General features: G+C 38.1%; 1 protein-coding gene across 1 annotated transcript; it reads left to right on the top strand.

Moving 5' to 3' along the window:
• The first annotated feature begins 2,912 nt into the window (after positions 1–2,912).
• On the top strand, positions 2,913–12,340 carry LOC122549337 (tumor necrosis factor receptor superfamily member 6B-like). Its single transcript, XM_043688985.2, has 5 exons — positions 2,913–3,030; positions 3,190–3,369; positions 7,308–7,680; positions 8,442–8,624; positions 10,754–12,340. The coding sequence occupies exons 2-5, from the start codon at positions 3,217–3,219 to the stop codon at positions 11,080–11,082; spliced, it is 1,038 nt and encodes a 345-aa protein (XP_043544920.2). The 5' UTR covers positions 2,913–3,030; positions 3,190–3,216; the 3' UTR covers positions 11,083–12,340.
• The last annotated feature ends 1,653 nt before the right edge of the window (positions 12,341–13,993 follow it).

The raw sequence follows: 13,993 nt of genomic DNA, 5'->3' as shown, positions 1-13,993 counted from the left end.
AGTGTGATGCCTAGAACTGTATACAATGCTCCAGCTGAGGTTTCATAAGCATCACCCCCTAGCATTTGCTGTTGTATTACAGGTGCATGCACAAACAAGCTCGCTAGAAGCTACATTGTGCAAATCACAGAAATCATATTCAATCACTTAATGAATTGCTTATAAGCAATGTGCCTGAAATTGAGAATAATTCTGGTATATTGACACTGGTCACAAAACTAGAAGACAGCATCATATTTCAGTTTAATATGGACAAAATCTTATCAATTTAGTCTCTGCTACAATACTTGGATTATTTTCACATTTGGAATCCAACTCTCTTCATAGCACACCCAATGCTTCTATTTTACTATGATAAACTGATTACCAGTTGCCTCTATAAGTCCACAATCTATGACAGCAAATTTAGGTCATATGGTCCATCAAGTCTGCTCTATCATTCGATCATAGCTGATATAGGTCTTAACTCCATTCTTCTGCATTCTCCCCATAGCCCTAGATCCCCTTATTATTCAAGAACTTAAATATCTCTGTCTTAAGTACACTCAATGGCTTGGCCTCCACAGCCCTCTGCTGCAATGTACTCCACAGATTAACCATCCTCTGACAGGAAAAATTCCTCCTCATCTCAGTTCTAAAGGGTCATTGCTTTACTCTCACTCTGTCAGGTCCTAGTCTCTCCTACAAGTGGAAACATCTTCTCCACATCCACTCTATTCTGGCCTCTCGGTATTCTATAGGTTTGAATTAAATTGCCTTTATCTTTCTAAACTGCATTGAGGAGAATCCAAACATTCTCAACTGGGCTTCAAATGACAAGCCCTTCATTCCTGGGGTCATTGTTGTAAACCTCCTCTGGATTCCCTCCATCACTGTCATATTCACCTTTAGGTACGGGGCCGATATACTCCAAATGCAGTCTGAACAGAGCCTCAATGCTCCCTGATAAATTGGAATGGGAGAACTGGATGACATGACCATTTTGGAAGTACGTCTGCTTGAAGGGAGCATGGCATGTTTCAGAAAAGCTTATGTCCAGTTGCAGCAACCATGTTACTAGAGTGGCGACCTGGGAATACTGCTACCTTGCAGTCCTGCTGCGTGATCTGAGAAGTTGTAGTGAGGTGATCTTTTCCTAAGAAAGAAAACAATCACTCCAAATGGCATTCAAAGTACAAAGGTACCTTGGTCAATTAAGCCAATGGGCTGAGGACTGGCAGATGGAGTTTTATTTTTGATAAATGCGAGGTGTTGCATTTTGGTGAGATGAACAAGGGCAGGACTTAAACAGTTGATGATAGGATCCTAGGTAGTGTTGTCGAATAGAGAGACTCAGGGGTTCAGGTCAGAAAGCTGTATCACAAGTTGGTTAAAAGGATATTTAGCATACTTGCTTTCATTGCTCAGACTATTAATACGGGAGTTGAGATGCCATGTTGTGGTTGTACAGGACATTGGTAGGAACACTTTTGGAGTATTCTGTACAGTGCTACCCTGCTATATGAAGGATATTATTAAATTGGAGAGGGTTCAGAAAAGCTTACCAGGCTATTGCTGGGACTGGAGGATTTGAGTTATTAGGAGAGGCTGGATATCTGAGATTTTTTCTCTGGAGGTTGAGGTGTGACCTTGCAGAGGCTTATAAAATCATGAGAGGCACAGATAAGGCGAAAAGCCAAGGTCTTTTCCTCAGGGTAGAGGAATTCAAACTAAGGGACATATTTTTAAGGGGAGAAGAGAAAGATTTAAAAGTGGCCTTAGGGGTAACTTTCCCACACAGAGAGTAGAATGAACTGCCTGAGGAAGTGGTAGATGCACGTATAGTTACAATATTTAAAAGACATTTGAACAGGTATATGGAAGGAAAAGTTTAGAGAGATATTTGACAAAAACAAGCAAACAGGACTAGTTTAATTTGGGAAACTTGATTGGTGTGGACAAGTTGGACTGAAGGGTCTGTTTCCATGACTTTATGATTCCAAGGAGGAATTTGTCTCATACAACCTAAAGCTTGTGCACAGCAGCAAGTCTCTGAAAGGCAGAGGGAGAGGAACCCAGATGAAAACTATCTGAATAATTATTGTTGGTTGTAAATGGATGTGGAAAACTCAAATACAATGCCCAATCAATATCCCAAAACTACAATCTCATCATGAATTCTCCTTCGCAATATTATGATACTTCCTGCGTGAAACTAAAGTGTAGTTCTGCAAAAAAAATTTGCAAAACAGCAGAACAAACTGTGCTTAAAATAATGATGTTTTACACAGCACATCGGCACCCCAGAATTCCCTTCACGGAAACAACAAGAATCACACGGAGACTTTACTCAGGAAAGAAAAGTTGACAATTCAGGCAGTAGGTACTGATTGTTACAAGGCTACTTACTATTGTTTGGGTTGCATTGGAAGCCATGAAACTTTCTGAGTGGGATGTTAAACTCTTTATTACTGTCCAAAGTATGACAAGGCTGATGCAAAGGCATTGAATATTTTCAAGATTCCAAGCTAACTTTCATGCGATTAATGAAGTATAATAGCAGCATAAAAGTGGTTCTGTGGTTCCGTGTGGCATCCCTACCAGTGGGTTAGAGGTTTGAGTTCAAACTCCATATGCGATGAAAATGAGTCTGAACAGCTCGGCTAGTAGTATCTAAAACGCTAATGTGAAAAATATTTATTTATGTAGATTATTCACTTGCACTATTATTTCCTAATTGATGGATACACACACATACCTTGAAAGTGAGTTGAGATTCATTCTCCCTCCTGCAGAATGACAAATACTTGTCTCCGTCCCAACAAAGAGTTTTTAGCATATACATCGTCTGTTCTATTCACACATGCTGTCTAATTTGCTCTGTAATTCCAATATACTCTTGTTTCAGAATGGATAGCATCACCAACATGTTGCATTACAGTTCAATGAACAGCACTTGAACCATCGTAAATGAATGTTCTGGATCAGATTACCTGGAAACACGAGCAATTACATTTCAGGGGGAAAAAACCCTTTGAAGTACACTAGAATGTAAGCAAGTGTCCCTTCATGTTTAAGCACGTGTTCTTTTATGAACATTTTGAACGTACTGTCAAATTTGATTGAAGCTTTTTTTTTAAATGTGGATGAATCAGCAATCCGTGTCAGATTATAGGAGGACAGTTCACCATTGTTTTCTTTAAACTGTAGAATTGATTACAATCCAGAAGGAATTGTATGGGTTTAGAGGGGCGTCTCAAAGCCACGAGGAAATCCCCTTTCAGTCATCCAGCATTTAAACCCTCTGCAGGTCGATGCCTCATCCAGCTCAACTGTACAGCACATCAAAGAGAACAACTTCCAGCCTCTGAGATGAATCTCAGCAAAGCGGTGAGTACGGAGTGGGAGAGACGGCGATGCGGGAGCAGGAGAATGCTGTTAGCGCATGGTACCGGGATTCTAACAAGTTAAAATCAAATAAAGAGAGTTTAGAACTGATCATTGTTCAGGGTGTGGGTGGGGGGTTTGTTGGAGGCGGGACGGTAACGGACGAGTAAGTTGGGTGAAGGGCAGACAGGTGCCTCAGGAAAGTGAGAGAAACCCAACCAGCTCCAACATTGTGATTGATGCACAGGGCTCCAGGGCAAACCACGGAGTCATCCACCGTGCAAATCTACTCAGGAGTTCAAATGTGACAAGGCGACAGAGATATTGAGCAGTCTGTCATAATCCGAGCAATTATTATATGCGGGACATAGTTTCCCTTTCGCAATGCTCAGTGTAATATGCTAGTTCTATATTCCGGTTATTAAAACATTACTGACTAACTAAACACCCACCTCAGAGAGAAAAAGAAAGGTAACATTCGTAGGCGAATGACTGGAAAATACACCCTCACAGTTTTGGGATCAGAAATGCATTTTTTCTATTCGTTACTTTTAAAAATTACTTTAATGTTTCGACATTACACTGGTAATTATACTGGTAAGAAGGAACTTCACGCTGCAGAACACTTTGAGTTGTTCGGTGGTTGAGAACAGCATTATGTAAATAGTTTCTTTATATTCTTGATGGCTTCTGCAGTGTTTGAGCTGGTATGTGTACCCTCCATTCACATTCCAGCGATGTCTGTTTAAAATCAATTAAAATGCTGGACAAGCGAAAATGTGGATGCTGGAAGTCTGAAACCAAAACAGAAACTGCTGGAGAAACTAAGCATCTCTGGAGCAACAGACTTATCCAGCTTCTCCAGTAATTCCTGCTTTTTGTTTCAGATATGAAATCAAACAAACTGCAAGACTTGTTTTTTTTTAATTGAAGCATTTTCTCGGCTCGCCCAGGTGTTTTCACTCAGTGGATGGTTTTCTGAGCTGAAACAGCCCACGATTAACTCACGGCCCCCAGTCATACTGATCCTTAGATCAGCAAAGAGACTGCAGAGGCAAAGGGAATGGAGGGTTTCAGTATGAAGGAGAGGCTAAATAGGTTAGGACCTTTTTTCATGGAGTGTAGAAGGTTTTATAAATCTTAAAGAGGTTTATAAAATTATGAGAGGTAAATGGCAAGGGTTTTTTTTGCCCTAGGGTGGGGGAATTTCAAGACTAGGGGGTCATTTTTTAAGGTGAGAGGAGAACAATTTAAAAAGAGGGGGGAGGGCTTTTTTTTACACAGAGAGTGGTTTGTGTGTGGAAAGTGGTGGATGTGTTACAAATTTTAAAAGACATTTGGATCAGTACAAGAATAAGAAATATTTGGAGGGATGTGGACCAGGAGCAGGCAGGTGGGACCCAGTTTAGTTTGAGATTATGGTCGACATGGAGCAGTTGAACCCAAGGGTCTGTTTCTGTGCTATATGCCTCAATGACTGTAACTCTATAATATAAAATAATAGCTATAACATGAATGTAACTTGAGTAATAATTTATAATAACTTCTCGCTTGGCAATTAAACAAATACTTCTGAAATTCTTCCCTTAGAATTTTCTTCCTCAGTTATATTTACTAATATGTTCCATAATTTCAATTGCAATGAACTTTTACAAACGTCAACTATTTTCAACGAAAGAGAAATAATACTGCTTTATTTATAACGATCACCTTCATTCAATATTTTTCTCTTCTACATCCCAAACAAGTTATATTAAGGAAAATGTTTTGAGTTCACATTTCTGATGTTGAAAATCACACAACACCAGATTATAGTCCAACGGGTTTATTTGGAAACACTAGCTTTCGGAGCACTGTTCTTTCATCAGGTGGTTGTGGAGTATAAGATCGTTAGATGCAGAATTTATAGCAAAAGTTTATAGTGTGATGTAACTGAAATTATATATTGATAAAGACCTGGATTGTTTGTTAAGTCTCTCATCTTTTAGAATGAACATGTTGGTTGCAGTACTTTCATCTGTAAATTGCAAAACATTTAAAGGTTACGTTCTGGTGTCATGTCGGCCCAGATATTGCATTGAAGGTGTTAGCTGCCCTGTGTGAGACTGTCTGTGCCACAATGGTCAGACTGATTCTAATCAAAAAAATTGATTTACAGAATCTTACATGGTGTCATGCCTCCATGTAACATTCTGTAATTCCATTTTTTAGATTAGAATCAGTCTGACCTTTGTGGCACAGACAGTCTCACACAAGGCAGCTAACACCTTCAATGCGATATCTGGGCCGACATGACGCCAGTTGTGAAAACTCACTTGAGAATGTAACTTTTAAATGTTTTGCAATTTACAGATGAAAGTACTGAAACCAACATGCTTATTCTAAAAGGTGAGAGACTTAACAAACAATCCAGGTATTTTTCAATATATAATTTCAGTTACATCACACTATAAACTTTGTTATAAATTCTGCATCTTACGACCTTATACTCGACAAACACTTGATGAAGGAGCAGTGCTCCGAAAGTTAGTGTTTCCAAATTAACCTGTTGGACTATAACCTGGTGTTGTGTGATTTTCAACTTTGTACACCCCAGTCCAACACTGGCATCTCCAAATCTTGACATTTCTGACGGGGAGTTTCACCTAACAAGACAGATATTGGGCAATTATCCAATAGGCAGGCAAGATCTGCAATCTCAGAATATCAACATTTAAGTGTTGCAGTTATTATCATGTAATTAATATTGGCAAGCCACATATGAAGGATGAGCAGCAAATCTAGTTTGGATATGTTTCTCCTCCTGCCAGGTGAGCTAAATTCTTCAGGTACTTTCCTGATTAAATACTTATTATGTAATGGTAATCTATAATAATAAACAGAGAATGCAGAAAAATCTCAGCAGGTCTGGCAGCATTGCGTAAAAATGAAATAGAGATAATGTTTCAAGTCTAGTATCTCTGTTCAAATTCATAATTTGATTTATATAATTTAAATACGATAAGACTATTACTATTTTAAAATGCTTGAACAGGGGGGCTTCTTTTTGCTTCATTTCACACGTCATGAATGCATTCAGAAATTGCTAGCAGTATGACTGAGACAGCCTGCTCAACAGATGGGAAACCAGAAACAGGAACTGTGTGTAACTAACAGTAGGACAGGAATTCATGCTGTCATAAAATCCCTACAGTGTGGAAACAGGTCATTTGGCCCCAACAAATCTACGCTGCCCTTCTGTAAAGCATCCCACCCAGACCCATCCCCTCTATCCTCTCCCTGTAAACCTGCATTTCCCATGGCTAGTTCATCTTGTCTGCACATCCCTGGACACTATGGGCAATTTAGCATGGCCAAACCACCTAAACTGCACATCCTTGGATTGTGGGAGGAAACCAGACCAAACCCACACAGACACGGGAAGAAAGTGCAAACTCAACACAGTCACCTGAGGGTGGAATCGAACCTTGGTCCCTAGTGCTGTGAGGCAGCAGTGCTAAATACTGAGCCACCATGCTGCCCACATGAGCCATCGTGCCACCCATATGTCATGGCACTGTTCTTCTGTTAATCTGTTTCCTACAGAGAAAAATAATCTTTTGGATCAGGTTAACCAAAGGTTCATCCAACAAATATCTCAGTTGATCTGAACAGGATTGATATGCTTTTTATATTTGAATATTAACAAAAATAAAGCTGTCATGAATAATACACGAGAAGATAAATAAAGAGCATGTTCTCTTTTAATATAAATGAATCCCCAGTTTTGCTGCAGTCTACAATGTGTTGCATAAATGTGTGACAGCATGGGTTGGAGTTCTTCCCTGTGACAGTCTCAAAGCAGGAACAAAGGAAAATGTATCCTTTCATATTTGTAAATGTATTGATTGTTCAGCTAGATACTACCTGTATAATTGAAGTTAACATTTCTTTCTCTCTAGTCACTGCTCACCTTGGTTAGTGCCATTGTTATTTATATAAGTACAGAGAAATGCAAGGCATCTGTACCTACCTTTCAATATGAAGGTCTAACCTGCAGTCGCTGCCCTCCAGGACAACATATGACACTGCATTGTACAAAAGACAAAGATACTGTGTGTGCACCCTGTTCAGCTAATCATTATACACAGTTTTGGAATTACTTGAAAAAATGTCAATACTGCAACAATTTTTGCAAAGAAAATCAAAATGTTAAGCATGAATGCAATGCAACTCACAACAGAGTGTGTGAGTGCAAAGATGGCTATTTCTGGGAATATGAATTCTGTATGAAGCAAAAAGCATGCCCTCCTGGATATGGAGTTAAAACAGCAGGTAACTTTTTTCAAATTTGCATGTTTAAAGATATGCCTCATTTGCATTTAAAATATTGTTAATTACTTCAACTTAGTCTAATTGGTCTGTGTCAGTGTTTGTGCTCCAGGAGTGTTCTCACCCATATATTAGTTGGACAGCACCAGTACAGTTTTCTCTTACTTTCTCCTGCCTGAATTCACCTTAAAGACATATATGCTATTCACCTCAATCACTCTAAGTAGTAGAAATTTCCACATTCTAACTATTCTTTGGGTAAAGAAGTCTCTCCTGAATGTGCTATTGGATTAATTAACCAGATACTAATACTTGTGATTTCTCATTTTGACTTCTCGCAGAAGTGCATGCATCTTTACAATATTTAGTCTAATAAATCCCTTTATTATTACAAGATATCCATTCAGTCACTCCTCAACTTTATCTTTCTGGAGAAAAGAACCACAACCTGTTCAATCTTTACTGTAGGTTAGAACCTGTAAGTTTTAACATTGCCTTTGTACATCTCTTTTGCATAATTTATATTTCAAGCTTGGAGCATGAGATCATTGATGATGGAAACTGACTTTCTCACTGTTTTAATAGATCTGAGTGCATAGTAAAGGTTTGAGTGTATTCATCTCCCAAATTAAGAACAAAATTGCGCTAGTTTTATTGAATTTGTTCAAAGAGAAACAGTTTTTTCCTTATGTTAGTCACCTTTGTGAAATCTTTTAATTTTGTGTACTTTAAGTATGACTCACTTATCATTCTTCATTTATCAGGCACTCCATACAGCAATACTGTTTGTGGGAAATGTGCACAGGGTTTCTTTTCATCAATAACTTCTGCCAAAGCACAATGTAAGAGGCACACAAACTGCACCGAACTGGGCTTAAAGCTGGATATCCCTGGTACTGCCTGGCATGACAATTTGTGTAGCCCCTGTCAGCCCCATGGCTCAGAAGGTATCTCAAATGATTTCTTTAAAAATATTATCTCTGTAACTGCATCAATATTGTGCTACAGTTCAATTGTACATTTCCAGCGTAAGTAACAATCTCTAAAATAACATTGTATTTCCATGATAAAGAAATTTAACGTGTTTTTTGATTATGTAATCCAACAATGCAAAGTGCCTTTAATCATATATTCAGCATTGTAGAATATGATAGAAGTAGAGTCAATTGGTCCTTTAGACTGCTCTACTATTCAATAAGATCATGGCTGATCATCCATTTCTGCACCTTGTTCCTGCTTTCTTCCTTTAATCCCTTTAGCCCTAAGAATGATATCCATCTCCTTCTAGAAGACAATCAGTGTTTTGGCCAAGTTCTATTTATGGCAGAGAATTCTACAGGCTCACACTCTCTGGTTGAAAGCATTTCCCCTTGTCTTAGTCTGAAACGGCCCACCTGTCTGGATTTTCTGGTCATTAGGAATATCCTTCCTGTGTTATCCTGTCTGGTCTTGTTAGAATTTTGCAAGTTTTTATGAGATTCCTCTCCCATCATTCTTCTATAGTTCAGTAAATATAGTCTGTTCATACATCAATCTTACCATCTCAGTACCAGTTTCAACATACATTTCAACATATCCCAGATGTTAGCACATTTCCACATTTTGTTACATAAAAATGGAAAGAACCCAAACATTATATTGGTTTGCTAATGTTAATAAGTATAGGTAGAATATACATTTGCTCTGAATACTTAGGTGACCTTGTTCTTTCTGAAAACCACATTCTACACTACTTAGTAATATCTGATGAAATAAGTAACAAGCTGACTTGTTCACCATTAATTTCATGTTAATGCCAATTTGACTTCAGTTAAAAATACCTTGAAAGATCAATTTATATGCTTCTCTTCTGAGAAACTCGCAAAAAGACTCAATGACTCTATAATCTTCTGATTTTCCACTCATCTTTTCATAATTATATGCTATTTCCTAAAATTTTATGGTACATTTAATTCATTTGGTTGTCTGTGGGTGGTGATTTCTGTCCTTGGAGAATTTCTCTCTCATTATAATGTTTCCATTCTTTCTATTCTGAATTATCCCTTTAAATTTCACTATTGACTTATCTCTTAACATGATTTGCCTGTTCCGCTAGGTTGTTCAGGTATTAGACTTGTACCCATTCTTCTAGCCATCAATCTAAAACAAAAATACAATTATATTATGATTGCTGCCAGCTAGGAGCACGCTTACATTAATTAGTTCTGTCTCATTACACAATACCAGGCCTGAGATAGCGTGTTAACTAGTTGGCTCCAGAACATACTGTCCTGAGAAACTCTCCCAAAACAGATTTCGATGCACTCCTAATCTAAGCGATCTTTGCCCTCATGACTTTTCCAATCTACATGTTGTTTAAAATGTCCCACAAATATCACTCATGCACCTAAAATGCCTCAGAATGGACCCTGTGAATTCAGGGAGACCAACTCTGGGTAGAGATAGCCCTTCCGCAAAATCATTGTATATGTAATGTGACAGAATAGAAATCATACTCTTTGCCCAACTTTTCTGGAGACTTAATGACCATCTATGGGAGGTAGAATATTCCTTTTCAGCTACATTTAGCACTGCACCTTTCCTCTGCCTCTCCTTTCGAAAATAGTGCTACCTCCTTTTTTCAATTTGGTGTCAGGAATTTTGGTGCAAAGATTCCTCTTGCTTTTATCAGTCAGTTTTCTTTTTAAGTTACTGCAGTCTTTACTTGCATCTATTTAAATTGAGAAACTGAAGACTAGCTGTTGAAAATCAGATCCGCCATATTTTGCTATAATTTTAAAGCAATGTTTCCCTGCGTGGATATTTGAGATCAACTCCTGATCATGCATTTATGTCCCATGTATTGTTGTCAACAAACCAGTTCTTTGACTCAAATGTTCTTGTTAACTGATGATATGTTGTGAGCTGGGACGCAACCAGAGACTGATTGTGACAATGAAAAGTTGTATTTTCCTTTGAAACTGTCTCCTAATCAAATTACTTAATTATTCTTGACATTTTTATCTGAGAAAGAATTCTATTCTAGCTTTTGATTGAAGTTGAATCTAAATAATATTTTGTTTAATCTGTGTTTCAGAGGATAGTACAGAGTGTGAAAAGGCGCTCTTTAACTTTGTGGCACGTCAAAATATTGGCCAACGGAAAGTGTTCAGTCTTGGGAAGGTTCTCCTCAATAAAACGAGAAAAAGCATGCTTCAAACATGGAATGACAAGGAGGAGCAGCAACAAATCATGCTTCTCCTTCTCGAATGGAAGATGCAACAGAGTGCAAATGTAACTGCAGAAGCTTTAATGAAAATTCTGAGGGCTGCCAAACTTAATAAGGTTGTAAAAAAATTGTCAAGAAAGTTCCTCAGACAAAAGTTCATTGCGGTGCAGGAAAATTGTGCTGTCTATACAAATTAATGGGCAGCAATGCGTTGGAGGATGCATTTAGCACTTATTGATCTAATCGTTTTATAAGTAAACAGATCTAGTTTAAAACAAAATCACGTTGCTGCCATTCTCTCACAACACTTAGCTGATACATTGTCTTGTGTATTTGTATATTTAATTTTCATTGTGAATTTCATGATTGTTCCCATTGCTTTCTTCATCCTCATACCTAAGGCTATCAGAATCAGCACATTTTTGTCCTGTAGCATAAACTATCATTTGAAATTTGGCATTCTTGTTGTAAAATGTCCCTTAGCAACTGCTAAGCCTTTGTAACCACAATTGTACAAGAACTTAACAAAAATTCCACTTTAGTGATATTGAAGCAGTCAGTTCTTGTAATTTTGATCAAAATATATCAATTTAGTTTTGTATTTTTATGGGATACACTTGCAAATTGGCTCTTCACTATCTATGATTGAATTTTCAGTCCCCAGAGATGGCAGGAAATGGGAAATAATTGGGTGAGTTTGCCTGAGAAAGAAAGAGAACCCTTTCTCACCAACTTGACAATTAAATGCTGAAGAAGATAGACTCAAGACTTTCAACTCACCAGCAATTAAGGCCCTAAAGTGGTCAATCAACAGTGGCGAGAAAACCAGAGTGACCTGCCTCCTAAGTTTGGCTTTCAACTGCTCCAATTTGGGGGCAATCAGAAGCAAGGATGGTCAACAATAGGATGGCCTCTGAAACCCACACTCTGCGCCTTGATTCCCAAAACCCCCATCCTATGAGAAGAGAAAAAGAGGTCTACCTTCTCGCCACTGGATGTCCTGTAGAGTAGACTTTGACTGGAGATCATTAAGACCCAGAAGCTGCTGGCCGCTACTTTCTGACACACCAATTTTGAAGTGCCTGATAGGGAAGTGCATAGTCAAGTTTCCTGCCCTTATCAACCTTTAATGAGATGATGAGTGCGCAAGGCAATGAATTATCTTGTCTGTTGTGGTGGCATGTTAGTCACCAAATAACACATTCACCACTATAGTGCAAATAAAAATGGGAAAATCTCAGCCCTAGATATTATTAGATTTAACGTGTATCTTTGTGTTATGAATTTATTCCGTATTCACCATTGTCAATAATAAGTGCTTTCATGTTTTGACAATTGTTAAGTTTCCTGGCTGTCCAAGTTCTATTGTTTTCATGAGTGTTTTTTCCATTTGTTTGATGCGTTTAACAAATTTATTATTCTAATGTGCATAATATATGCATTTTAATACAGTAACTGGAGCTGTCCATTCTGTTTACAAATATCTGAAAAAAAATTTAATCAGAAGTGTATTTTTAATCACTACGAATTGTGATTTTTTTTTACTGCTTTCTTTAGAAAAGGTGTTTTTGACAGAAGAGTGTAGAAGAAACATTGTTACAGGACTGAGAGAAATTGTCATTTAAAGTTAGAGGTCATATTAAATTGAAAGTAGCTGCATGTATAGAACATAAATCCCACAGTTGTCTACTTTATAAACCAATGGCTAGGGTAACGAGGAAACATTTTATAACAACTATTTTGATGTTTAAGATTGGTGTAAACACAAATCTTTTGTGTAAATCTAGCATTTAAGTTCTTAAACAATAAGATATCAGGCTCTCAGTTGATTACACTATTGAATTGTAGCAAAAACAGTAGCCAATAAATCACCCATGCTATAAATTTGCAACAGATACAGTTGCATGCTAATTCAGAACACTGATACATCAATGGATCTTAATGATAATATAACACATCGCAATAACGTTTGCTGTAAAATATGGAATTTCCGATTGATTGGCTGACACTATTGCTCATCAAATTTATCTTTGAAAAGTTAAGAGCTTTAAACAAGGAGATACAGGTTGTAAAATCAGTCCACAAAGAAAAGTTAGCAATTTAATCAAAAGTTAGGATGTTCTCCACATTTCCCTCCTCACACACTTTCTCTTGCTGCATGGTATTCCTTAGGTAAAATTGTGGGCAACCAACTCTCTGCGGTGCTAATCTGAAACTGACTTAATGTCAGAATTGCTCCCAGTGCCACCATCATTTTCTTTTTGTTGTACCCCCAAGTTTAACTCTGCATCTCCTTTGGTCCCGTTAAAATTAGGAACTCCAGCAAAGAAAGAGAGTACAATGCACAAAAGTTGAGACCTGAATGCATGTTTTCTGCATTTGAAAACCACCTTTTCCGGGACATTATTTGTGGGGCCTTATCTCAGTTGTACATTAATTGGAACCTTTGTGAGGAAATACAGCTTGCCCCTGCTGATGTTAATCAATTTCGATGAACAATGCTGGGCAGCATGGTGACTCAGTGGTTAGCACTGCTGCCTCACAGTGCCAGGGACCTGGGCTCGATTCCAACCTTGAGAAGAGAAAAAAAACCCAAACCAATGGATAACACAGAAATTGGGTCGTGAGATACATGCTCGGAATGTATTAACATCAAATTGTAACAAAACCCGTATTCGTGCAGGATTCCTCTCCCAAGGGGCCCCGGACCAGCCAGGCTCGCCATCTCAATTAAATAAAAGCCCTTGTTAAGATGGCCGAAATATCTGTATTTATGTAATTCAAGAAGGGCTGCCATATTTTATGGAATAATGCAGTCTTTTGGTGCACCATATTTGTAAGGAAGTCAAGAGGGATTCATTCCATGATTAATCTGTGCCAATTCGAATGTCCAGAGGGGCCCTCAGCCACCCAGCTTACCAAAATATTTTTCCCTGCGCAGAAAGAGAGAATAGAAAATAATCTCTTCCTGTGCATTTCCAGGGAAGGTAAGTTTGAAAAGCCCAAAAGGAGAGATACAGGGTCCACTCTAATTTTCGTTTCTAAGATTTCTGTCAGAGCACTTGCTACTTTAGTCCAATATCTACGGATCTTATGACAGGTCCATAA

The sequence above is a fragment of the Chiloscyllium plagiosum genome, unplaced genomic scaffold (genome assembly GCF_037043375.1).
Source record: "Chiloscyllium plagiosum isolate Xiang-an unplaced genomic scaffold, Cpla_swu_hap1 HiC_scaffold_4, whole genome shotgun sequence".
NCBI lineage: Eukaryota > Metazoa > Chordata > Chondrichthyes > Orectolobiformes > Hemiscylliidae > Chiloscyllium > Chiloscyllium plagiosum.
Note: the sequence above shows the minus strand (reverse complement) of the source record. Positions and strands in the feature narration are given on the sequence as shown.